Source organism: Bombyx mori, chromosome 25, assembly GCF_030269925.1.
Source record: "Bombyx mori chromosome 25, ASM3026992v2".
NCBI classification, from domain to species: Eukaryota; Metazoa; Arthropoda; class Insecta; order Lepidoptera; family Bombycidae; genus Bombyx; species Bombyx mori.
The window spans coordinates 5951146-5979120 of record NC_085131.1 but is presented as its reverse complement, the minus strand read 5'-3'; the positions used below and the strand labels follow the sequence as shown (position 1 = coordinate 5979120).

The window sequence follows — 27975 nt, the reverse complement described above, 5'->3', positions numbered from 1 at the left end:
GTATAAATCCAGCCCAGAGTGATTCTGTCCAAGCAGACTTTAATGTAGAAACTGTAAATTATGTCAGATCAGAACCTCCACCATACACTCCTTGGGATCAGAGAAATGTGATAGAAGCACCTGTTATACATCAAACAGTAATAATACAACCACAACTGAAGGCTTCACCAATATTTTTTCATTGCCCTAAATGTAATGAGACAGTTCTCACAAAAGTAGAGTATAAAAACTCAAAAAAAACTCATATGTTGGCTGGCTTCATATGTGGATTTACATTGTAAGTGCACTAAAAAACTGTTTTATTTGATTATTTACATATCTTTAATGGATTATTGCAAGTTTTCTTTTTTTTCTAGATGGTGTATGCTATGTTGTCTTGCAGCAATGCCGTACATTTTCCCACTGTTTAAGAAAACAAGGCATTATTGTCCAAATTGCAATCTGTTTTTAGGTCAATACTCTAAATTTTAACAGTGGCATAATTGAAAGTCATTTAATGGTGAAAAAGAATTTTTAATGTATTTCTTAAATAAAATTTTTGCTTAGCAATTGGTACATTTAACTTAATAATAAAATAAAAATTAATTTCCATAAGGAACTTGGAGTCTGAAACAATCCGAGGCTATCTTCCATTTCCCATCAACTGCCACTATGAGAAAAGTTTGCTGAAATGGTTTCTTTGTTTCTTCGTTTTGATAAGTAACATCTCCACAAGCTTGGATGAGGTACGTCAATTTATTTGCAACCAAGACATCAGATATTGGTTGAGCATCTAAACTTTTCAGCGTATGGTTACTTGCAGGCAAATCCATCAAGAATTTCTGTATTTTGTCATTGCCACTGATACCATTGCCGTTCCAAACAAGTAATCCAGTATCCAAATACAATTTTGAGGTTAGATGGCGGCTGTTGTCTACTTGTTTGTAAAACACTCTAGTAAATTCTTCAGCTGTCTCACAAGCACTATCAACATTTTTTACTGCTACGTCAGACATATTTATATTTTTTGTTCTAAATTTGAAACAAAATCTTTGTTAGTATTTTATAAATGACATTTTGTAGCTTGTTATTATTTTTTGACACTACAGCTTACTTGAACATGCCATTTGAATTGACTTTTTGAAGTGTATCTATGCTTCTTTACGACTAGAACATGGCGGATAAAAGTAGCTTTACCCTGGCCTCCATAGTTCTACACTTCATACAACTGAGGGTACCGTATCTATTACAAATCTAGCTTAATTATTACCAGGCTAATAAATCTTCAAAAAACTAGATTATCCTTTTCAGGGGCAAATTTTGTTAGTAGGTACAAAAAACATGAACTTAATCTATTCTTTAATGCGATTGGTTCATTTCTTATTGAAAAAGATATAAAAAACTGGTCCCCAGGTAGAATTAAATATATAAATAATAATAAAATCCAAGCGTATGACCCAATGTCCCTACAGAGATTAATTATTATTATTTTTTTTCTTTTATGGGTGAACGAGCTTACAGCCCGCCTGATGTTAAATGGTTAAGTTAAAATGATTCTAACGGATTCCACGACTTTTTATATTGAGCCAACAAACATTAATATTTTGGAGTTTACTCCTTTAGAATCGATTTACATATATAGGCCCGGGGTATGAAAATTATGGGGACCAAAATCGTACTAGCATGTCACACGAAATGCGTTATGCGCCTGATTGCGCATGTCACACGAAATGCGTTATCGCAGGTGACGCCGGGCTGCTGCGCCGGCAGTCCGCCACAAAGCCTCGTACTGATCGCGCGTTTCTCTCATTATTGTATTTTCATACATTTGTTAGTCGTTTGTTTTGTGTCTCATTAATTTGTTAATAATCTGTAGTGTATCGTGTTGTCGTAATATAGAACTATTTCTCGTATTGTTTCGTTTAATTTTTTATATCCAGTAAACTCCAGTCGTGCGTCGGAGCGGACACACACACTTTTTTTAAATTTATCTTTACATAATACATATTACCAAATAGTTACAAATGTTGTATAACCTAAGTATGATATGTTACAAAATAGTAGTTAGATTTAGTAGTAATTCGATTTTAGAGAAACAAACTCGAAAATGATGAAGTAGGACTTTTTTCCTATAGACGATTATTTAAGTTTCATAAACTACTCAAAAAAAAAGATATCACATCGGAGTCTCGCATGACTTAAAAAATATTAAGGTTTCCAAGGTGGTGTAAAATTTATGACTATATGGTCCATCTCGTTACAAAATTATTGCTATGAATCTGAGGAAGCTCAGTGAAAATGTCTTTAATTTTAAAATGTAATCAGACTAAGTATTATCGTTTATTTTAAATTCGCACGATTTTTTGTTACAACTGCGGTATCTTAATCAAGTCTACATTGGCCGGTTAAGTCCTACTTTATGACCGCTAATATCTCAGAAGCTAAACCCACATTGTTTATTTTTCGAGATGCATTAAAACGACAAATAACTTCATTGTTTTTTCATTTATTTTTCTTGTTTAGATCCACCCAGGATGACTTCGGGGCCTACCTGGTGTTAAGTGGTTATCGAAACCCGTAGACATAAACAACGTAAATGCCACCCCCACGTTGAAATATGAGTGACATGTTTCAGTTTTGTAGTAAATAACGGTTGTCCAATCCTTTTAACCGAAATGCATTACTGCCTCATGGCAGAAATACGCAGGGTGATGGTAGCTACCCGTGCGGACTATCCATGTCAAGACATTCTTCCACCAGTAGGTCATTATCAAGTAGTAGCTACTAATGGGCAATACTTTGAATTATTCATTTGTAAGCATTTTTTCAAAATAATGTTTCATTTCCATAGAAAAAACAGCGGGAACGTAGTTGCGGATCTAATAGGTTCGTCTAATAATTTGGTTTGATATCGTTTAAATTTTTACATCTCCGAATCTGCTCAGCACTACCAACATTTTTGTGAAACTTACACCTCATACCTAGTAGACTGCACTTATGAATGTTATCAAATATTTTACGAATTCTACAGGGTGTGTTAGAACTTTCAGGAAACGTGTTATTTAATAAAAACAAATTGATGGTCAAAATCTTGTCTCATGACTCATGACTGTCAGCTTTGGGTTACAATGTGCATTCACGAAACCTGAAGTTATTTAAACAACTATTGATGCTTTATTTAGTAAATTAATATTACTTTCGTTCCTTGATGGTTCCGTATTACTTTTAAAATTGTGTATGGTTTCAGCTTAGAAAGGTTTTTTTACCCTTGTGTTGCCATAAGTTTAGTAATGTTACGTTCAAGATTTTGTTGATCGCAAATTCTCCACAGACAGTGACTCTCAAATTTTATAGGAGCTGCAGCTAAACCTAAACTAGATGAATTTAAAACAAACTCGAAATAATATTTTCTTGATGTCTTTATTTTTCATTATTATACAAAGTTTACGTATTATACAATAATTAAATTTTACTTATTCACTATAATTATTACACGTTTCATGACTTTTGACACAATGATTCACTAAAATAAAAAAGTCGTCTTCACAAAATCGAAATAATAAACATTTATAACAATACAACATACTTTAAAATATAATATCCCTTAATATTAAAGGAATTTTATGATTGTTATTTACCGTATTACCTTCATATCATTTCTAAGAAATTAAATACAAGTCAGATTTCTATTTCAATTTTACCCTAAGGCACTGATAGAAATTTTTGTTTAACATTCCTTTAACAATAAAACGTTGCAACTAATAAATATATGAAGAAAACAATGGATTTTAATTTGATGTTACATTTATTAAATTAGTGTTATTAATCATTGATTCGTAATTTCTATATAAAATTGCCATTTAATAGCATAGATGATTAATTGGTTAGAATTTTGTAAATGTTCACTTTCGATGCACTTATAATTCTAAATCTAACTCCTAAATACACATTATCTATTACTCACTGATAATTTAGGAATCTAAGTTCGAAGGTTTTTTTTTTTTAAATGTGTTATTACAATCACACAGTGACACATGGGCTGGATGGTTTTAAGATAATTATCAAAGTATCTTACTACACCAACAAGTACTGAGTATAAGTGGACGGCATTACAAAAAAATAAAAACTAAAACAAAGATTTTAGTTACTAAACTGTTGATGAAAGTGAAATGAGATACAAGAACGCGCGACAATGACGAAATTAGATTCCTTTTAAACTGGAGGGAGTAACAGTAACGGATGTGAGTCCTTTACAAACTTATAATTATTTATCGAATAACCGTAAGTATAGGAGCGCGCCGCATGCTACCTACACGGGCAGTCGCTCTCCGGATAGGAATGATCACTCGACATCGCTTTGTACAAGCTTCCTGTTTCCAAGTGCTATTTATTTTCCAAGCCGAGCTAGAAAACAACAAAAAAAAGTTCATATCATAATCTATTTAGACTATGACTTTCATCTTTACTCAACGAAATAATCTATACTAATATATAAATCTACAGTAGTTTTTACGGATGTTCCGTTATAACTACTGAATCATTCATCCAATTGAATTGAAACTTGGTATCCGTGTAGAAAATACATGTAATTAATGGATAGGCTAATATTTATAGTAGCGTTGGACTCCCTACACCAGTTGCGGGGGCGTTAGTGATGAAAATCTTTGTGGGGGTGAGAAATAATAATGTTTCATTTTAAATGGCCAGCGAAGCGGACGGGTACAGCTAGTTCTGTTATAACACTACCACCGACTTTTCTCCTTTCAGGTTTTTTCATATAATACAAGTCCTGTCTTAACAATTACGAGCAAAACTGAAACAAATAAATAAATCTGTCGAATCGGTGAAGCCATTCGCCGTCATGTTGCGTCAGATATGTGGGAATTAATTTTTATAAAGTAGGGAACTTTATAATCCTGTTTATAATGCTTATAGCATGTAACATACTTTATTGCCTACCTACAATATTTATGTTACTGTATAAATGTTCGTTATAAGCTGTTTTCAGCAGACTGTAGCTGTGCATATACATATATGCACTTATATGTACATACAAATTACCTATAAATACATCGGATTAGACGGTACTCTATCAAAAAGTTCCAGACCAAATCGGCGGTATAAATTAATCGGCGGCAATAGTATTATATTCTATGGCAGCAATAAGTAAGTCATCGTATAGTAATCAAAATAGCCCACTGAGTTTCTCGCCGGATCATGCTAGGGCCAGTGTTAGCAACACTCCGGTTTGAGCCCCGTGAGCTCTCCTATAAGTCAAGGAGAAGTTGAAATAGCCTCTCAAGGCTATCAGCATAGGTAGGGGAAAAAAAACCACTAGTCTTGGACTCATCTGGATACTAACTAATCTCGAGGTAGACAGAGGCATTCTATGGGCGGTGAGATCTCCAAGAAGTTTGTTTCGTCAATAATAATTTGTTCAATATTCTCTTGTGCTGTAATGTTTAGAGATAGCTCACCTGTAACGGTCCGTTGCTGATATCCGTATGTTTATCAGACAAACCCGCCATCAGTCTTTCCTGTGACATAAACAATTGAATATTTATCTACATATATTTATTTATTTATTTAATAATTTGCACAAAATGTACTTATTCTTTTATTTTTTTATTGTTTAGTTGGATGGACGAGTTCACGGCACACCTGATGTTAAGTGGTCCCCGAAGTTCATAGACATCTACAAACGTAAACGCAGCCAACTACCTTAAGATATGATTTCTAAGGTCTCAATTTTTACAGTACAACGGCTGCCCCACCCTTCAAACCCAAATACACTACTTCACGGCTGAAATGAGCAGGGCGGTGGTTCCTACCCATGCCACTCACAACACGACCAACAATCAGTTTAAATTATTATTAGGGCGTATTGTTAGCCCGTACGGGTAAGTGCCACAATCCTGAATTTTTTGCCATGAAGCCGTAATCCATTTCGGTTGAAAGGTGAGACGGTCGTTGCAAAACTTAGATTTCGTGTCTCAAAATGGGCGAGTACATACCCGTTGTAATGTTCATCGTCTCCATTAATCATTTTAAATAGTTTAAGGTTTGTGCAAAATTAATTTACATTATTTTATTAAATAATATTTTACCTCGGCGAGACGCTCGGCGTCGGCGAACGTGTGATTGTGTCGCGCTGATTTGGCCTGCGCCAGTTCTTCTTGCAACGAATCAATCTTATTCTGCATCTGAAAAAAATGAAAATTTAATATTCCGTGTCATTTTATTTTTGCACCATCACCAGGCGAAGGATGACATTGTTCAACAACGCAGAACGAGTCAAGTGTGTGACGTTTTGAAGAGCTTGTAGTTTATTTATAACTTTATTTATAATATATACTAGACAGTATAAAGGCGGACTTAACGCCATTCTTAATTACTTAATTTTAGGCATTCTCTGATAGTCTGCCCTAAGGTAAGGGGGCGCAGAGATGAACCTTGGTAGGTGTAGTGTGATAGTGATATTACTTAAACATATGTGTATATATTATTATAACATACATAAAATTTATAGATACAAATACTCGTACTTAAATATACATAAATATATACATATAAAATATATATATAAATAAATATTATTCTATTCTATTCTTCTTCTAGATTACTCTGCTAACTCTCTGAGAAACAGTTCTCGAGCCCTCGTCTTAAAATACGTCATCTTAGGTATCTGAGCTTAGGTAGGAGAAAAAATAATTAAAAAAGGCCTAAACGCTTCACGTATAGTGGCCGACCTTATTTTGAGTGGGAGCGCATTCCATAGAAGAACAACATTTAACAACCAATATACCAAAGTCCAAACGCCTAGATATAAATAAGACCATTGACACAATCACGATAGCGACACAGAAGCACACAGAGTGCGAACGGAGCGACTCGACTGTTATACCTCCTCAATAATCGCAGGCAACGATTTTTCGATGCAGGCGTAGGCGAACGCCAGCGGTTCCTACCGAAAAAGTTACACTCAATTCTATTTAACTGTTTGAAATTATAATTATTATTAACAAAATAACATTACTTCTATATTTTTTTTGGTAAATAAACATCTCTATTTTGTGAGTTCGCACGTCACTACCCACTAGTGCTGTGAACCGTTTATTGATTCCGATTTGAAATCAAGCTCGCTTGTTGTACAAGTTGTTTCCGAAATGCAACATCGATATGACGTATCGACGTCGGCAATTACGTTCGTGTTTTGAATTCTATAAATTCAATTAAAGTAAGACTTTTGAAAAGAGAAAATGAAACAAAACCGCTGGACGTAACTTTTCGAGATCCTCCAAAAAGTCCAACGAAACAATCACAGTAAATGTCCGCCATTTTACTGAGATTATATTTCATCTCATATCATCTTATCTCATTTCATTTAATTTCATCCCAGCTGATTAATGTCTCAAATTAATCATCTTCATTTCATTTCATAAAAATAAGAATATAAATAAAAATAAGACATGACTTAAAGGTCTTAGTTACCAGGTCATAAAATCTCTTTAAAAAAATCAATTAAAGTAAATAGTCCACTCTAGTGCTGGACGTACGTACCTGCGAAACAGTTCTCTGACGCAGTTCATCGAGTTCCCGCTGTTTGTCGGCGAGTTGTTGCGCCCATCGCTGTTCCTCTGTCGTCACGTTTTGCTGTAGCCGGCTTAACACGCCCTCCTGATGAAAATTTCGAAAAAAATGTCTTATAGGCTAGACACAAAAAATATCGATTATTTATTATTTGTAAGGTCTATGTTTGCAGCATCATTTGCAGCTTGCACGAGATGATACTGCAGTTCTGCTTGTTTCAGCTACATACATATCCATGACGTCATCGCCTTGCGAGTCGGTTTCCTTTCCAATAACAGGAGCTTTCTTTTACTTCAAACTGTCCTTTAAGTTTCACTTTAAGAACGGTGGCAATCTACTGCATGGGCTTAATAATTGTTAAGGTACTTTGTCCCAAGGCTAGTCATGGCACAGTCTACTACAAATTTAACGAGCTATCCTAACCCATATTATTGAATATATTTGATATTTGAGAAAATTTCTGTGCTTTTTATAAGCATAAAACTAAATGATCGATTTTTATATATTGTAACTGAATTTCTATACGATTATAAGATTTCTTTGTTCCACAATTGGGATGGGACAAGTATAGTATAGTCCAAATCTATACATGAGCAATTTTTGCAAAAACAGAAATGTGACTTACCGTGTCGTCTATGATCGTCTTGTATTTGTCGACGAGACTTTGGAGGTGTTCGTTCTGATCGGCCAGCTCCTTGAGTCGGTCGTCAGAGGGCGGCGCCGTGACCACTGTCGCCTGCTTCTCAGTCTCCTTGAGCAGCAAGTCCTTCTGCTGCAGCAGCAATTGTCCGAGGTTGTCGGCGAAGGTTCTCAGCCAGGCGAGGTCTGCGCAGGGGTCATGGGGCGCGGCGGCGGGGCAGGCGGCGCGTAGCACAGCGGCCACTTCAGCTAGTTGCGTTTCCTGCGCCTTCGCCACTGCCTCCTGCGGTCATTGCTCTCTATTATGTTCACCGTTTTATGCACACGAATTTATTTATTACTTTAAACGTATACATCGCTTTTTTCCCTATGCTGATAGCCTTGAGAGGCTATATCAGCTTCACCCTAACGTGTAGGTGAGCTCACGGGGCTCAAACATTACGTTGTTGCAACACTGGCCCTAGCAAGAGCAGTGCTTCGCGGAATCTACCGTCGGATCGGAAACGCGACCCGCTGAGAAGATCCGGCGAGAAACTCAGTGGGCTGTCTATGGGTTAATTACATCGCAGAGAAGCTCGGTATTATACTTAAATAACACTTTACTAACTATGTATCAAATCGATGCCTCCAATGAACACTACTCTAACTCCAAATTCGTAGGTTTACAGGAAGAGCGTTTAAACGAAAAAAGCTGATAAAACTTTATTATTGCAGATATATTTATGGCTTTTTCTTGTGTAACTAGCTGATTTACTCTTCCTTCGAACCCCATCAATAATGAATTTGTAATACTTTTAAAATAGTGAAGCGATTTGCGTGAAAAACGAAAATTTCAAAATTTTGAGTTAGAGTAGTCTTCATTGGAGGCATCGAAATGGCAAAATATTATTAACATCGGCTGTAAAATATGTAATAGTTAACATATACTACATTAACAACAATAACGATATACTACATTATCATAAAGCAAAACACTACATTTATTTATGAAGCAAATAAATTTATCATTTTATTGATATAAGTACTTCATGAGTCGACAATCTAACAAAGATATTGTCTTGATAGCAAAACAATATAAGGTAACAAATGTTTATAGTAGGTATCCTTGTGATGATCACACGAGAAGATTAACCAAAGACTAACTGAATTGATATTCAACTGTTACATATCGTTTTCATCGATTCTTAAATTCAAATTAACTTGGGCTAATTCGATTTGCGGTAACCAGTCACAGTTATTTCGCATGTTAACTAGGGTCATATGAAATGGGAGGCGGATATGGAAAAGAAATGCGTGATACACTTTTTCTAAAAATGTGTTTGTTCTTCACTAATTCATTTTATATAAAGGTAATTAATAGATGGTAACATTACCATAAAATTTTAAAAAAATAATTGAATTTACAGTCCAACTGTTTGAAAGCATCATTAATATATTAATTTTAGTTTACAATAATAATAATATTAATAAACTATCTCACATAAACGTTTACTCTCACTTTTTAGGGCGTAGTGCCTTAAGTATCAATGTGTATCGGAGGTTATTTAAACTACATATTAATTTATTACATCTATAACGATATATTTACATGTTTTTTTATACGAAAATAACTTGAATAAAGCATGATAGCGCTATTATTCTGATTTACCGTATCGGGAATAACTAGTATTGATATTCGTTTTTTTGTGGTTGGGCTGTGCATACAATTCGTGCAGTGAAAATAGCTATACCTTTAAGTGACGCCTAAATAAGTATATAGCGTGCTGTACGTCGAATAAAGCGAAGCCGGCCAAAGATATAATATCACAATGCAACGTAAAAAAAAAACATACAAAGCTGTGTACAGACTTTTTGGCGGGAACGCGAAGAGTGAAGTTGTGTGTTTTGTTTTATTTTATCTATTTAGTATTTCTTCGGGTTTAAATGGTGTAATAACGGTGGTTTATTAACTGTTTAGTATCTGTGAAAGTGCACTAATGTGGGAAAATGAAACAAAACCACTGAACATAGCTTCTCGGGATCCTCCAAAGTCAATTGAAAAAGTCACAGTAAATAATCACCATTTTAATGAGATTATATTTCATCCCATATCATCTCATTTCATTTCATTTCTTTTCATGCCAATTGATTAAGTTTCCTTCGTTTTTTATTATTTACAAACGGTAAATAATTAAAACGGCGAATTATAAAAATATTACTTGACGCTGGCTAATGCACAAACCGTACCGGAGTCAAAAACTAAAGAAGAACAAAGCTGTGTACAAGTGGGGGAGCACTTACACGCAACGAGTCTTGGGCCGGCAACGCGCTTGCCGTTCTCGACTGGAGAGCCTTTTCGGCAGACTGTAACGCCTCCATTACTTTCCAGTTTTTAGTTCGCAACTCCTAATCGGAACGAGTTAAATCGGTGTGGTTAATGAATACATACAATAACGTTTATCGACGATTCACTGTATACTTTAAGCTGAGCCCTGGATAATTAAGATTGTCAACTAGTCGATCTCCTCTTTCTTCCGGTAGATACTCTCAATTATCGAACTGTCAGTTAATTTGAAACATTTTAGTTGTGTGTGTTGTAGTGCGACTATCTTAACGTTCTCGATAGCGTAAAAGTTAGCTCATATTGCGTACGTTTGCCACTAGGGGCGCTGTTCCAACTGCATACAAAAATGGCTTAACTTTTACGCTATCGAGAACGTTAAGATAGTCGCACTAAGCACATTGGTATCCGGTGAGCGTGTCGAAGCGAGTGAATGCAACTAACGTCGTTCTTGTGCTTGTGGCGGTGCAGCTCGTCGCGCAGCCGCTCGAGCTGGTCGCGCTGCTCGCGGCTGCTGCCCTGCGCAGACTCCAGCTCGCTGCGCAGCGCCGCCACCACGCTCTCCACCTTCGCGAACTCCGATTTGCTTATCTAAAATACATTCGTTTATAATTCAATTTAATACTATATCTATATTTATTATTATATACTATATTTATTATACTGAGATATCTATGGGCTTCGGTAATCACCTAACATCAAGTGGGCTGTGGACTCATTTATCCATCTATAGTATATAAGTATTAAATAATCTATACTAATATATAAATCTACATTGGTTTTTACGGATGTTTCGATATCAGTACTGAATCATTCATCCAATTGAATTGAAACTTGGTATCCATGTTAAAAATACATGTACTTAATGGATAGGCTAATATTTATATGAGTGTTGGACTCCCTACACCAGTTGAGGGGGGCGTTAATGATGAGAATCTTTGTGGGGGTGAGAAATAATAATGTTAATTTGAAATGCCCCGCGAAGCGGACAGGTACAGCTAGTAAAATAAAAATTGTAATTGGTGGTATTATTTGAATGCAACAAAACCACAGCACGCTTCATGACAGGTATAAACTTAGTGAGAGTGAATACCTTTTGTTCATTGTCATCCGCCGTCAAACCGTTCTGTGCGGGCACCGCCTTTATCTGTTTGAGCTCAGCGAGCTCGGCCTCGCGCGCGGACAGCTGCTCCCCTATTATTTTGATCTCATTGGATAGCTGAAACGTAATGAGCTTGAAATAAATACACGAATGTACCTTTCATGTTTAAATATAGAAAAAAGTTTCCATAATGAAAAGAAGACTAAAAATATATTGGTGCTTGTTTTATTTGTTTAATTGAAATCATTGCTGACTGTAACATACACAGAGACTAAACAGATATCGAAGTCAAACTTCCTTCACAGTCATTCTGTGTTGTTACATACAGTTAAAACAAAAGTATATATATGTAAGGAGATTTAAAAAGTTATCATAATATTTATTACCTGTTGTTTTTGTTTTTCACTTTCTTGTTTTAGTTTCTCTGTGTTCGCTTCGACTGTTTGAGCATGATTCGCCAATCTCTGGACTTCATTTTGAAGCTCTATAAGGTAAACAAATTCATTAAACCTCAAATAACGCTACATATATTTTGTATCGATTAGATGGTGGCGTGTTGTGTTGTAAATTCATATTATATCCTCGTTTATTCATAAAGGTGTCTAATGAAATTTATATAAATATATTATATTTATATAAACAAGAATTCAGCCATCTTTGATGGTAGGTAGACCTTTGAGATTTTATTTGGCTCACCGCATGGGTAATCTTGTCATATTAATCCTTGCCATTATTTTAACACATACATTATATATAAATAGGCAAAGACAAAACAGTTAAGTACAATTTTCCTCTTTGTTTATCAACCGATTTTTGTGTGATTAATAGCTTGTATGGTCTTTAGTGTTATCGACAAAGACTTTTTTAAGTCTACAACAAAATACTAAAGAAAAATGTGTAAATTGAATCGGAACTTTTGAAATGTATAGGTACTGTTAACTACAATGTTCGTTATTCTCATCATTTATCAGTAAGCAGCATAACAAAAATACAATTGTAATTAATTAATTTAGTTTGTATATTTGTTGATATCGCCGACGAACATTTATAAAATTCAATACTTGTAGTTGTAGAATTACAATTCACTACTTTATCTTTATATTGCAATATTAGTTTTTGGCAAACGTTAGAGAATTCAAGTTTTTAAATCTTTTCGAATTCGTAAAATTTATAGCATCGGACGTCGATAGAACCACACGATATGTACAGTAGGTATGATTAGAGAAATTAAATAAGTAATTACCAGCGAGTCGTTCCTGTAATTGCCTTCTTTCTTGTTGAGAGTGCTGCTCTAGTTCGGTGTATGCACGGTTTGCATCCTGTTTATTACATAATAAACTTTAATGTTAGTATAATCAAATGAAAAACAATAAAAGAGCTAACACTGAAAACTTTGACCCGGCAGACTTCGTAGTGCCTCAATAGATAAATAAAAGACCTAAGCTTTTGTATAAAATAAACAAAAGTAATCTGTCCAAGGGGGGACACATCAAAAGAAAAACAAAATTGTTATTTTTATTGAATTCCGAGCATTTTCATATTTATCTACGTTTTAAACCTTCTCTGGACTTCCACGAATAATATTCACGACTAAAATTAGCCAAATCGGTCCAGCCGTTCTCGAGTTTTTTAACGAGACTAATGAACAGCAATTCATTTTTATATAGATCGACACTTGAAAGGCAAACGTGACTAAGCGACAATAACGGCTTTGTACATAAATGATAGGTAATAACCATATTCGATGCGCAAAAAAACGGTGCGTGTACTTATGTACGCGCGTAAGAAGTTATACTTTATTTTTATTAAATTTATTTCTTTTTTTTTAAATATTAAATAATTAATAATAAATATTTAACGTTAATAATTTAATAATATTTAGTATGAATTATATTAAATAATAATTTTGTCATTTATATTACTAAAAAATGAATGCTAATAACACTTTTTTTTTAAGAGTGTACATGCGCGAAAGGTCACCTGCGGCTATATTCAGACTTGCCAAGTTACGTCGGTCGTATTGTAATGAGCGGTTTAGTGGGCAACTTCATTTCTGTTAATTTTGTGTCACGGTGCGCGCGCATCGTACAATTTCACTCTCATCAATTTTTCATAACGCGCCTAAAGAAGTATAACTTCAAAAAAATATATTTCTAGGTCTATTAAAATCATTTCAATCCTACAGCTAGATTCGTTAAAATAGATTTTTTTTCAGGTATATCAACTTTAAATTAGTCTACTGTAAAGTTCACGCATTGTCGCTTAGTCACGTTTGCCTTTCAAGCGTCGATATATATTTTTAAATTACTTTAAGTACAGTATCAGCTTGTTTGTGCATGACCCGCGATCGTTCAGGTAGATGTAGGGTGTACCTGCAGTTGTTGCGCCAGTTCGGCGGCGTGCTGCTGCGCCATGAGCAGCGCGTCGCGGGCGGCGCCCAGCTCGAGGCGCGCCTGGCGGGCGTCGTGCGCGTGCGCGGCCGCCTCGCTCTGCAGCCCCGCCAGCTGCTGCACCAGCGCCGCCTCCGACTGAAACAAGTCAACGCGCCGATGTACACTTAGTTCACTTACACAAAATGTATGCCTGATTTTACTTCGTTTAGACACTGGCAAGTGTCATCATCATTCTCCTGCCCTTCTCCCAGTCACCTAGGGTTGGCGTAACATGTTTTCTCCTTCCATACTCCTCTATCATATACTGTCCGCGCGCGAGCTCCGAGGATTTTTAAGGAATGTTGACGTAATGAGCTAGTGTTGTAATTAGTCGATATTGCGCTATCGATACTAACACATCTTAAGCCTCCGTGCGAGCGTAAACTATAAAATAGTTTTATGTGGGTATTATGTACTTGAAATAAAAAAAAAACATTTGATCACGTATGAATTTCATTTAATGAACTGATTTTTATTGAACAAAATGAACGTGAAATCTTATTAATTACTCTCGCAATCAGATTAATCAGTAGTTGAAGAATTTGATGTAATCTCCTCACATACTTCAATAATAAATGATTCGACAACATTAAGCCATCCTTTTGCCAGTAATATTCCTCTATTGCTAAGACATGTTTATTATGCTAGTGCTCGCCATTCATTTTTCATCAAATTAAATAGCTATTTGTGCAAACAAAAAGACTTATAAGTGTAAGACTATTTATATTAGAAATCACACGTAATTAACACTGCTATCGCAAAATTTAAAAGAACGAGTCTGTAAGCGTACTCTCACGTTAAGGTCAACACTAGTACTGGGAAAGTGCGGGGTATGAAGCGACGGTTGGGCGCGGTGCACGCCCGCCCGCTTCCTCAGCCTCCGAATCCTCGGAGCTCGCGCGCGGAGTATACCATTTCTTCGCTCATTCCCTTCTTACACATATAGTCTTTCACGCAATCCACCCATTTCTTCTTAGGTCTACCTCTTCCTCTAAAGATGCTCGCAAGTGTATGATAGATAAATCATTTTTGAAGTAATACTTCTTTAAGCGCAATACGACAGTAATTCAAAACTTTTTCGAAAAGGAATTATAACTTATTAAAATCAAACATTTTGCATACAACAGGCCCAAGAGATAAGATTCGTACTAAAAATAGGAGAAATATAATACAAGGGATTGACGAGTAGGTCCGCATATCAATTTCTTCTTCTGCAATATTTGATATACAGTAAAATGAATGAACAAGCACGTAAGGGAACCGCGTAAAAATATATTGTATTACTATTTTCTTACCTCTGTTAATCTCTTAATGTGCACCTCCATCTGGACTCGTTGAGCTTGAACTTCCGCTTCTGCATTCAATTGCGATTGCAACTGTAGGCAATAAATAATTTTAGTTATTACCGATACCAAATTAGCTTAGTTAATTTACATGACTTCGATGTACAAATCACAGCCAAGTTGATGTCACTCATCTTGAAATGTAAGGTCGGTATTTTTTTAATTGATGATGATGTTCATTTCTTTTTTGTACTTTTTTCTGATATTAGTGCCTGAGCTCACGGTCCATCTGATGTTAAGTGATTACCGAATCCCTTATGCATCAACAACGTAAAAGCCGCCACCCATCATTAGACATTATTTCTGAGTCGTAAGTTTTGTAGTAAAACGATTGTCCCTCACTTCAAACCGAAACGCATTAAGTACTTCGCAGTAGAAATACGTAATGTGGCAGCACCTAACATTTACGCGCTCATAAAACGCCCTACCATAATCAGTAATTACATAAATTATAATTTTTGAGGGTTTGATTTTTATCATATCAGCGTAACCGGGCGAGTAAGTGAGCTCACGGGGCAAGAGCCATGCTTCGCAGAATCTACCACCGGATCGGAAACGCGACCCACCGAGAAGATCCGACAAGAAACTCAGTGGGCTGTGTCTGTGGGTTAATTTACTCGCTGAACCCTTCGTCGCAAGCGAGACGGGTTCGACGAGAACGATGACCGGTGCTTGGGGTTCCTAAAAGCACCGTTAGTGGATTGGGAGGATCCGTAATGACGTGTTTTGGGTGACGTCGACTGTTTACCATAATTACCGACGGCTACGATGAGGGTTCTCATGTCGTGCCGCTTTTTCGAAATGGCATCGTTTGTAGCATTCACTAGCCACGTCATTAATGTTGCGAGTCGTTTGTGCAGCATTGCTTTCTACTAAGTACATACGTGCAGCTTCTCCTGTGCGAGCTGGTGGTTGTCGTCGAGGAGCCGCTGCAGGCGCGCCTGGTGCGTGTGCAGGTCGACGCGCGCGGCGGCCGCGGCCTGCTCGTGGCGGGCGCGCTCCGCCTCCAGCGTGCGCACGGCGCCGCTCGCCCGGCTGCGCTCTGCGTTCAGGCTCGTTCTGTATGGTTACGAAACAACGTTAATCAATATTGTATTTTCGGTAGGCAGCGACTTGACTCTGCCCCTGGCATTGCTGAAGTACATGGGCGACGGTAACCACTCACCACCAGGTGGGCCGTATGCTTGTCTGCCTACAAGGGCAATAAAAAAACTGGAAAACTAATACAGGTAGTTTACTAATTACAGAGCATAATGCGACTCAAACTAATACAGGTAGTTTACTAATTACAGAGGATAATGCGACTCAGTGACGCACAATGCCGAATTATGCTGAAGCTTAGTTGAGCATTATGCCGCATAATGCGCTCTTGTGCTGTAATTGGAAAACTACCTTTGTAAACAATTATCATGAACACTAGATGGTAGGTTAAAATTTGTTCATCAAGATTTCAAAAGCGGTAAACGTGAAATACCCACCGTAATTCCTTCAATTTGGCTTGCAAAGCTTGGGAAGCTTCAACTTCATCGGCCAGCGCCTTTTCTTTGTCGGCTAACTGCTTCTTCAATTTCTGAACTGGATCATTTGGGCCCTAGGGATTATAAACTTTATCAATTACTAATCTTACAGTTAACTAACATAATATATTTTTTCCACTCAATAGTCCACATTATATATAATATAAAATATAATTTCCAAATTTAGAAATCACAGTAAGTTATATACCACTTATCAACAAATATTGTTTGTATTTGTTTTATTTTTACGCATAAAATGTTCTATCTGGTAGTTGAGTATTATAATATGTAAATATGATTATAATCTCCGGAAATCCTAAAATGATAACAGTGACGTGGGCAGATCGGTTTCCTACTAAAGTTATCAAAATAATTATTTAGTCGTCCATGGCATATTGCTGGGAAGATTATTATCTCACAAAATTAATCAGTTACGCGTGATAACAAAATGGATGGATAAAATTGGCTAAACTTCAAATAATTTGATAAGATTGTTTTCAAACATTCAATTAAGTGCATTGATTTCACATAGATTTATTGATAAAATTAATTTATCATTAAATTAAGAAATTTATACCCTTTTTTATTATTAAATTTAACAGGAGTTTTATGAATAGGCAAGTCTCACAGTTCTCATTAGTTATGTGGTATAAACACTTCAAAATGCATTTCAGTGTGAAGTTATCAGATAATTCTCAATTCAGTTAAGTCCGCTTATTTATGTTTAAAACAACATATTAAAGGACAAAATGTTTTCCTTTTGACATCTGTGTAATAAACATATTATGTGAGAATTAAAGCTAAAACAACTCAACTGAGGTTGACAAGAAGTTACCGCTGCAATATTATATAATCATGTTACATTGTAATTATCAGAAATATAAATAATATTGAAATATCAAACATATCAAAGGAAACTGAAGTTGGAGCAAACATTATTGACACATATGGTCTTTTCGCATTAAAAATGTACAATTTCCAAAAATATTTGAAATTGAGTTAATATGCGGAATCATTTGGTATCACCAGTATTTTTCTCTCTAAATACTGTCAAAAGAACGTGGTTTAGTTTTAGTTTTTTTTATTTTACCTATATTTTGATTACGACTAACAAAATTAATACATAATTTTATCTTACTTTAAAAGACAGATAATGTAACTGGTAAAAACTTAAAAATAAATGTTAGTTTAAAACACTCTCCTGTAAAATTTAGTAAGTTTTGAGATTATACAGTTTTAATGCGAGAAGACGATATGTATTGCAAGTTTTAAAATTTAAGGTCACAGGTACCTCGGACCATTCGGAATGTTCGGGTAGAGGATCATGGTGTTTGTCGAGCAACGCGTCGGTCAGGATCTGTATCTCTGTACGAGAGAGCGAAGCCTCGCGGACCACGCGCACCAGCTCGCCAACGTTTACGCCACCGTGGTCGCCAACTATCATAAGAAATTAAACAATGTATCATACAATGTGGGTGTTGGAAACATGTACGTCTGAAGTCGTCGTGGCCTAAATGATAAGACGTCCGGTGCATTCGTATCAAGCGATGCAACGGTGTTCGAATCCCGCAGGCGGGTACCATTGTTTCTAATGAAATACGTACTTAACAAGTGTTCACGTTCACGATTGACTTCCACGGTGAAGGAATAACATCGGGTAATAAAAATCAAACCCGCAAAATTTTAATTTGCGTAATTACTGGTGGTAGGACCTCCACTTAACACCAGGTGGGCTGTGAGCTCGTCCACACATCTAAGCAATAAATAAATAAAACGATAAAAGCCAGCATTGACGTCATGAGCTTATAGCCCTAAAGCTTTCTGACTTGTGATATACACATATCATAGATTTTGTTTGCATTTGTATTTGCAATTTTTGAAAGGTATTTTAGAATTTCCAGTACATTTTACACAGTACATGTCTATTGCTTACCCATGAGCGTGAGGACATTAGGTTCTTGTTTTTTCTTCTTCCCCTTGCCAGCTGGAGGCGACGGCGCAGGAGGTGCGACAACTAATGCTTGTTTCAGAAGTTTTTCGGTGGTTAGCTCAGTCGGCTGTGGTATGTTCAATGGTGGAACAATCTCCTGTTGTGCTACTTCCGCTGCTTCATCATGAGGCTTCTTCTCTTTTTTACCTAATTAAAAAAATACTCGTAAGTTTTCCGGAATATAAGAGAGTAGATTTCAATACTTAGGTTTGTTGATTGATGGTACATTTAAATATTTTTTTATTATTTTTGGAAAACAAAAAAAAACTATGAATAGCTTATGCCTTCAATTGCTAAGTTGCCTTCGACCTAATCCGAAAATATCCGATTCAATCCTTCCAAGTTGGTAATAGATAAATTATAATATTTTTGGTAAAAAATATATTTTCAGTAATTTTAAAGATACGAGTAATATTATAATACAATTTGGATTCACTTTATTTTACTCTTACTTAAGTGAAATCGCACTTTAATACTGGGGTAATTACATTTTTTACTATAAAGCTATATTTTCTAGACCTACTTTAAGATCTTTATCTAGTTATCTGTGTCGTTCCGTTTTGAAAGTGCGCACCTGCGTGTCACGAAAATAGGTTTCAGCCGGTGAATGCGGCGACGCATGCTCTTATTTAAAATTATTCCATATTTTATTTTATTTGGTTTTATTCCGGCCTCACCTCAGAATATTCTAAACAGCTTGAAATTTGAGAATATATTTTTTATTTATTGTCCGTGTAGACGGACGGACATACGGCCCATCTGATGGAGAGTGGTTAGCTCATGGACGTCAGCAATGGTTGAGGCAAAATCAAGCCGCTGTCTACCGTTGAATGTTTCGTTACTATCAAAATTACTTTTCAAATAGCCAGTGGTTTTTAATATAATTTTTAAGTATTCAGGTCATTTAAGGTTCTAGAACAAAATCCTAGTATTTCTCCATAATGAAGTATACCCATCAATCTCCGTTAACTGGTTATTTAAACAAGTAGACAGAGCCTTAAAGCTACCGATTTGTTAATGATTACAGATATCGTTTCCGGTATAGTTAACGATTACGATTGTCTACCAATAACAACGATGTAAAAATGTGAATTACATAAAACATTAAAGTGTAATGGTTAGTATATTCAAAATTGTTTAGAAAGTTAAATATATCATACGAGTGGCTTTAAAAACGATATATACAGTTTTTTTATTGTGAGCATCGCACGACTGCAATGAATTTTATGAAGGACATCAAAGATAAAACGAAAATGCATAAATAATTGGAAATATAAATTCCATCAAATCTTGTTTATATAACATATCTATATATTAATACGTTAAGCAAAAACTTTGTATCCCTTTTTACGAAAATTGCGCGGACGGAGGAGTATGAAATTTCCCACACTTATAGAGAATACAGAGAAGGAGTGCAGAATGTTTATATTTTTTAAAATTATGCATAAAAAATAAATTAAATCAATAAAAAAACATTACACACACTACCATGTATTTGACGCACACTCGCATGCATACTATTTAATTATTGTCAAACTTTTGTTCTTGACGTCTGTGGTCAAATTGAGAATAGATTAAATATTGTTTGTCTTATTAATTAATATTTTTCTATAGTGTAGTCTTGGCGAAATTTGTGATTATAGAAGTATAATAATCTTTTAATATAGAATCATAATAGTGTACAAACTTACAATTTCAATTAATTATAGTCGAATTTCGACTACTGCGGGACCACTAGTATGTATAATGACACAAAGACAATGTGGCATGTGACACAAACCTTTACGTTGCTCCTTGGGTGCGTCCCCAGTGTTGTTTTTTTCTTTTGTTTCTTCTTTAAGCTCAGGGGATGAAGTTGCTTTAGGAGCACCTTTGCCAGTTTTTTGAGGTTTTGTAGGCTTTGCTTCCTTCTTGTCAACAGGTTCCTCAACTTTTTCAACGACCTACAATAAAAGTTTAGCTTGCTTTAGACAGGGTGGACAGGCTTACAACTAAACTTTGTTAAATTCAATCGGAGCATTTTAGTCAATTCTTATTATACAAAAAAAGGTTTTTAATGTTATTGTATTTTTAAAATGCGTGCACTTTATTTTTACAAGGTGCTTGACTGCTTAAAAATGTGATTCGTTAGGAGATAGATAGTAGAAGAGTAAAACAAAATAACGAAGTTTTATTTTAAAAAAAAAATCGATTGATTAGGACGCTGTGACGGTAAAAAGTGACATCATAACTTAGTAACGACGGATTACTGACGAAGTTCATGTTGAAAACTGTACAGCGTAAATACATAATTAATTACGTAATGTGACCCAAAGGTAACATTTTAGCGCTGGTTTTATTTCTTAGAGTTTTATGAATTTTGTAAATACCGAATATGAATAAGTTATAAAGATGCTGACAATAATGAAGCAATTTTTAATAATTTCTCTTAAACAGTCAAGTACCCTATATTCTAAATTAGTTTTATGTAAAATTATTTACATTCTTTTAATTTTACTTTAACCTAAGATAATATTTGACGAAACAATAATTATTAATATGTAAAAGTAACTTCAAATTACAATAAACATTACCACTGCAATGATGTTACATAATTTTACCATAGCATGCAAGTTATAAAACACATTCCGACTACAAATAAATTTACATAGGCAAATTAATACTTTTAAAGCCAAACATAACTGTGTAATGATAAGAACAATGAACAATAAAACAACGACTAGGTAGGTACAAACCTTGTTAGCTATAACATTTATCAAGCGTTTTTACATAATAATATATCTAAAACCAGTTAAAACAAACAGCGACATTGGAACGCAAATTCTTTAGACGATAAGAACTCACTTTTTCAGTTGATAGGGCCGATTGCATCAATTCTATTTCATCTTTTGGATGCATTTCCTCAAAATGGTTAGCGACAGTGGTATTGGCGGCCACTGGGACCGTGCTCGGATCACTAACGCAACTCGGATCCTCTTTGTTCAACAGAATCGGCTTTACCTTAGGATCCTTGCCACGTTTGCGTATCTGCACAGTAGTGCCAAACATTATACGTCGTTTTAATATCTTTTGTGCTACCATAAACCTTTCTTATCTAAATTTACCAAACACCCACGATGTGTTAATAATCTTTATATGGTACTTACTACCGATGACTACACTAGTGTATGAATCACATTGGCCATTTGTGTGTTAGTTTCATTCTAAACCAAATTATGCCCCGTGCTTTTTTCAATACATACATAATTTCAATTATTTAAGCATTGTTATAATATGGAACTCAAAAGATCGGAGGATTATATATGACCTTCTTTCTGGCTATTAATTAGAAGATACTTGTCAACAGGCATGTCTGCTTAAAGTTACTGATATGTTCCTACTACAAAAGCCACCTATAGTAATGATATTTCTATCTTATCAAATTAACTCTGTCGACTTGCTGTTTAGTGGTTATCGGGGCCTATTGACATGTCGGAATATCTATGAACTCACCTCGAGGTGGCACTCTGAACAGTATTACAGTAGTATAACTAATTTATGCTTTTAGACGGGAACACAAGAAATTCTATGTAGCAGATAGGAAAGATAGTAGTACCCACTCCTACAGACTGACAATATGCCTTACTAATCACCAAGGCACTAACTACCTCTACTTAAGTCTTATCTTTAGTAAGCCACCGCGTGTCGTGGTAGCGTGGTCCTCATTGAAACTGTCGCGAAATAATCTCGAGTATCCTTTTGAAAGATATGATAAATATTGATTAATTGAAGAATTCGATCCCAAAATTATCGCCGACACGTATTAGACAATGCATAATTTCCTTTAGTCTTTTTTCTATTGCGGTACATGGGGCATATTATGACATATGTCTTTCTGTGTGCTTATTAAATGGACTTGAAACAGCGAATTTTTGTTTCTAGGGGCGCTGTTCCAAGTCCATAAAAATTTAAGTTAGCTTTTACGCGATCAAGACGTTAAAAAACTCACACTAAGCACACTGGTCTCGATAGATATGAGAGGTATTGAAAGCCACGTATCACGAATCGAAATCTCAATTGTATTGAATAAGACCTGCCTTTCAAAGCGAAACACACGATAGGTTGGCGGCCGAAATAGGCAGCATAGTTACATTACTCAATACATATACACTAAGTGTCTTATAATCCTTTAGGTCACTGGCTATTGTAAAGCACCTAAATCTCTATCTACCATGATGTGAATAATTTTTCCAGTTTTAGTTTTACATACACTAACATGTTAGGATGTTTTCTAATATAATTTGCCCCATAACCATACTCCTCTTTTATAAAATTATGAAAATGGCCTAGTGTGTTACTAGATTTGCACTAAGTTGGTGTTAGTATGTGCATGAAAATGTAATTACTAAAAGAGTTTCTACAAACCTTAACATTAGGGGGTGCATCCCTGGGTACATCAACAACAACAGGTGGGGAGAATTCGACATGTCCCTTAGTTGGTGGAGTGGGGTCATCTTCTAGACCACTCTCAGCTGGGGCCTCACTGTCGATTTCACTGCCTGTTGTACCAGAGTTCTCCTTGCTCTTCTCTTTCTTGGCCAGCTATATTTGAACCAAATTTAAAATAAAAAATTAATTAGAGCTGAACATTTCAATATAAATTTATAAATACTATAATTGGTGGCAGATTATTCTTTTTTTTTATGATTGAAAGATTACTGATGGCCTGGAGGCCTTTCCAGTTTCACCAGGACAGGTGGGCGAGCAAAGGCTCAGTCAGGAGGGGTGGAATTTGCTAACAACTGCCCGAGCGCCTCCGAAGGAGACCTAACAACTCTGCAACTAAGCAATTGCTTCGCGAATTAATCTACTACCGGATCGGAATCGCGACCCGCTGAGAAGATCCGGCGAGAAACTCAGCGGGCTGATACATGGGTTAGGTTGCACGTCGACCTCTTTGTCGACGAGTACGGTTACCAGGGTTCCTAAGCCTGCTCGTAGTGTTAGAGCTGAAGGCGTCTAATTCAAAGGTTATTGGATCTGATGGATCCATAAGGACGTGTCTAGGGCGTCGACGGTGATCTTGACGGCTCCTGCATGATCAGGATTCGGGGAGTAGTCAGCGGCGGCAACGATACGGCGATCATGACGCATAGCCTTATCGAAGTACCGTTCCGACGCTGACTTCATGTATTTTTGGATTGATTGGCCCTGGTCGTCATGTAAGTCAACGTTCCTCACGACCACAGAGCCCCGACGGCTAACCTGCAAAAGTGGGATTGTAGGGAGTCTATGTGTGTGCGGGCCGCGTGAGCGAACACCACACTCGCGTAAGTTATGACGAGCCTTATGCAAATTTTGTAAAGTGTCACCTTGTTCCGAAGGGACATTTTACTGCGTTTACAGATCAAGATTATTCTCTGAACTTACACTAGTATATAAGACTAAATACCGCACTGTAACAATTTCAATTGCAAAATAATTATTGTTTGTATTATAGCACAGTGGCCCACACTTCAGACTAGACACGACCTTCAGCAATGAAGAGACCGACTCAGAAGAAGATTATAGCACAAATACAGTTTCAATCTCATCCCAAGTTAGGTGTGGTATTTATGTTGCAAAGTCTAGTATTTCTTTTGAAGGATAGACCAACAGGTCTAAATCAACCCAGAGTTTAGTTGTTACTTGAGACCACAAACATCACAAAATACAACACATATATCCATGAAAAATGCGTGTTACATATAATGAAAAAGGAGGCTGAAATTTTAATTATATTGTAGAGATATACAGAATGATAATTTTTTCTACACAGGCATAGAATTTGCCATGCCAGCGTTAAATTACTCTTTCATTTCAATTTATTTGCAGATAACAATTACAGGATGTTTATGAATCTGTGAAAGGCATTCCAAGTAACCAATAACATATTAGTCCATATTGGGAATTTGAAATAAAATTTACCTTCTTATCCTTCTTCTTCACATTTTTCTTCGACTTGCTTTTGTTTTCTGCTAATGCCAACAACTCAGTAGCTGCTTTACGTTGTTGTGCAATAGCCTCTTCATAGCTAGTGCCTGAGGCTGAGAACAGTCCCATCAATAGGAGAACTGCTATGCCAGCCACCCCCAATCCTCCCAGAACCAGTAATGCTTGCAGCTCCATTTGGATCTGCTACAAGCCTAAATGTGTAGAGCATACTTAGAATTAGAAGTTTCATTCAACTCTACAACAACAATAAGGACTCTAAGTAGTCTTATCTTGCTCTTAACAAATATCACTGCCCTACCAATAGGTTACAAAAATATCATTTTGTATAACCTATTATTAACACAAAATTTCTAACCATTATTTTATGTAGTTGTTTACATTATCAGAACTCACTTTCCCAAATTACCAAACAATTCGTTTCTATAAGTGATTGCCTAGAAGAAATTTCTCTAAGCAATAATCACATCAATCAAATTCATCAAGTAATTGATTAAACTCGTGCTATCTTCATAAGCTTAATAAATTAATATTATCAATTTTCCTATGATAGTATATTATTATATTACATGTACCTATGTGATACCAACCAGTATCTTCTTTTTAGTGCAAGAAAACTTCTAAAGTGATATTCACTTTAGAATTTTGTAGAATAAATACCTAGACATTACAGGCATCAAGTTGAATGTTTTCTACTTTGAAGTTCGATGAAGCATATTAGTTACTAATACTAGTTACTTTCAAAAGACATAAATCTAGGTTTGAACTGACTGATTAGCTAGATGATAACGAAAATGGGCAATGTAAGCCTATTGTTTGCAAACATACTTACAATACAAATGTTAATTTGTAATGAAGTTAAAATTATGGATTGATGAGAGGACCTTATAAGAAATTTTATTTAATAAAGTGTCTAAAACTGTATACCTTAGGTGCAAGAGAAGTACCGCTGACACGTAAGCAGTGACACATGTCAAAGGTTATTGACAGCAATTTCTCTTGCAATGTAAGTTTCGGGGAGTTTTACATTTTTGGACAAAGAACGGTAGTTTATTGAATTTGTGGATTGAAATGTATTGTAAAAAACAAAGGTCTCTAAGCACGTTCATATTTCCTTGTCTACAAAGACATTGATCTAGCGTACTTACAATATTGGACGAAATAAATTGATTTCATTTACTTACTTAGTTTCTAATGAGATAATTTCACTAGATTATTCTTATAATTAGTATAATACACCTGATTCATATATCAAATAGAAGACTAGTGGGTTTTTCACAAAAACTTGAAGATAAAAACGAAATGAGCGTTCGGGCTTCCCGTATCCGCTGAATCCGGTTCACTTAATTCTGCAAAGTTGTAAACCGGCTTACTTCACTTTCTTGGTACGAACATAGACTACAGGCAGTTTCATAGATAATACACATAAATTAGCCAGTGCCCATAGCTTTAAAAATGCTGTTACCTACTGTGTTTCTATGTTAAAAATACAGTAGATTTTAGATAAATTGGTAATATATTTTGGGCTCTGTTTGGATGTTGAGTGAATATATTATGTACATTTAAATAATAAAACATAGGCCTACCTACCTACATACTTATTAAATGCCTGCATTTAATAGGTGTGTCGATCTTTTTTTTTTCTTTTTTTTTTTCTCCTACCTAAGCTGATAGCCTTGAGAGGCTATTTCAGCGTAACTGTGGCTAGTAGGTGAGCTCACGGGGCTCAAACCTGATGACGTTGCTAACACGAACCCTAGCAAGAGCCGTGCTTCGCAGAATCTACCACCGGATCGGAAACGCGACCCACTGAGAAGATCCGGCGAGAAACTCAGTGGGCTGTGTCTGAGAGTTAATTTACTCGTCGAGCCCTTCGTCGCAAGCGACGGGTTCGACGAGAACGGTGACCGGTGCTTGAAGTACCTAGAAGCACCGTTAGTGGATCGGGAGGATCCGAGATGACGTGTTTTGGGCGACGTCGACTGCTTTCCATTCTGTCCGCAGGATCGGGAATGTAGTTACCGGCGGCCACGATGAGAGGGTTCTCGTGTCGTGCCGCTTTATCGAAGTGGATGTCGATCAATCACCGGTTTCCATATTTATATAATCTTAGTTTAGGGCTAGATTACAGGATGTGATTGGTTCCTCAATGTTTATAATTTATATTTTTATTTATTTATGTACTTAAAGATACAAGATTTACAAGTATAAGATTTTTTCGAAGCTGACAAAACTCTTTGTTTATTGCTGCAGGCACGTAGGTACGTAGCGTAACGTAGTTTCTTAATGGTTTCTTAAATTTAAAAAAATCTCAGTAAGTTCTCACCGTTTTACTGAGACATAAATTGATTTCCTTTATTATTTTTCAATAATCCATTTTTGGGTCAATAAACTACACTTTATACCACTCTATTCAGTTTCATATAACACATACAAGCATTTGGACAAAACACATTTAAACCCATTATAGAATTGCATTCGCCTTTCATATTCTGGTAATTTTTTTTTTTTTTTTTTTTTTTTTTTTTTTTTTATGGCATCACGCTGTGCGTATTGCCACAGACAAAGGTAAGGAAACGGAGTAGAAAAGGAAAAAAAATTTACATCGAACGAAATTTACATCGGCTATAGGAAAGGATCAGCAGGATAAAAACTATTTCTAATAAAAATTCTACGCTAAGGAAAAGAACAGTAATTAATAAATGAAATTAAATAGAATATTAATTATATACATAGGTATGTACTTATAATTGTATATTATTTACAGTAAGAAATAAACATAACTTTTTATATACATTATGATTTAAAGATGAAAGCAAAACAGGAACAGATGTAGGTAACGGAATACTGGAAGAAGGATCAGAGTGATCAAATAACATGGAGTGGTCATACCGAGGACAGGACAGAATGATATGATTTAAATCACCAATATTCAGCCCACACTCACACATTTCATTATCAATAATATGAAATCTGGTAAGATGTGCTGGGGTACACACATGACCCAATCTCATACGAATAAGAGACGATGTTTCCTTTTTATTAAATTTCATTTTAAAAAACCATGGTTTCAGTGGTATTGTGGGCTGTATG

General features: G+C 35.7%; 2 protein-coding genes across 16 annotated transcripts; both read right to left on the bottom strand.

Moving 5' to 3' along the window:
• Positions 1 to 352: 352 nt before the first annotated feature.
• On the bottom strand, positions 353 to 1029 carry LOC100101167 (NTF2-like export factor 1; the record flags this gene model as incomplete). The annotated part of the gene is given in 1 exon segment (NM_001099623.1): positions 353 to 1029. A coding segment is annotated over 1 exon segment (414 nt). The 3' UTR covers positions 353 to 581.
• On the bottom strand, positions 493 to 26351 carry LOC101736224 (ribosome-binding protein 1). Of its 15 annotated transcripts, none has more exons than XM_062676098.1 (22): positions 26067 to 26351; positions 24859 to 25076; positions 23317 to 23493; positions 21757 to 21939; positions 20693 to 20855; positions 18856 to 19059; positions 18214 to 18359; positions 16884 to 16996; positions 16290 to 16464; positions 15358 to 15438; positions 14003 to 14158; positions 12874 to 12949; positions 12017 to 12114; positions 11622 to 11747; positions 10973 to 11119; positions 10489 to 10593; positions 8195 to 8491; positions 7540 to 7656; positions 6884 to 6943; positions 6087 to 6182; positions 5457 to 5516; positions 493 to 4383 (listed from the first exon to the last, which is right to left on the bottom strand). In XM_062676098.1, exons 2-22 carry the CDS (start codon positions 25057 to 25059, stop codon positions 4363 to 4365), a joined length of 2802 nt encoding a protein of 933 aa, XP_062532082.1. In that variant the 5' UTR covers positions 25060 to 25076; positions 26067 to 26351; the 3' UTR covers positions 493 to 4362. The 15 variants fall into 15 exon arrangements, with proteins under 15 accessions (XP_062532082.1, XP_062532079.1, XP_062532081.1 ...); XM_062676095.1 differs by having other exon boundaries at positions 25810 to 26285; XM_062676097.1 differs by lacking the exon at positions 26067 to 26351 and adding an exon at positions 25715 to 25825.
• Positions 26352 to 27975: the final 1624 nt, after the last annotated feature.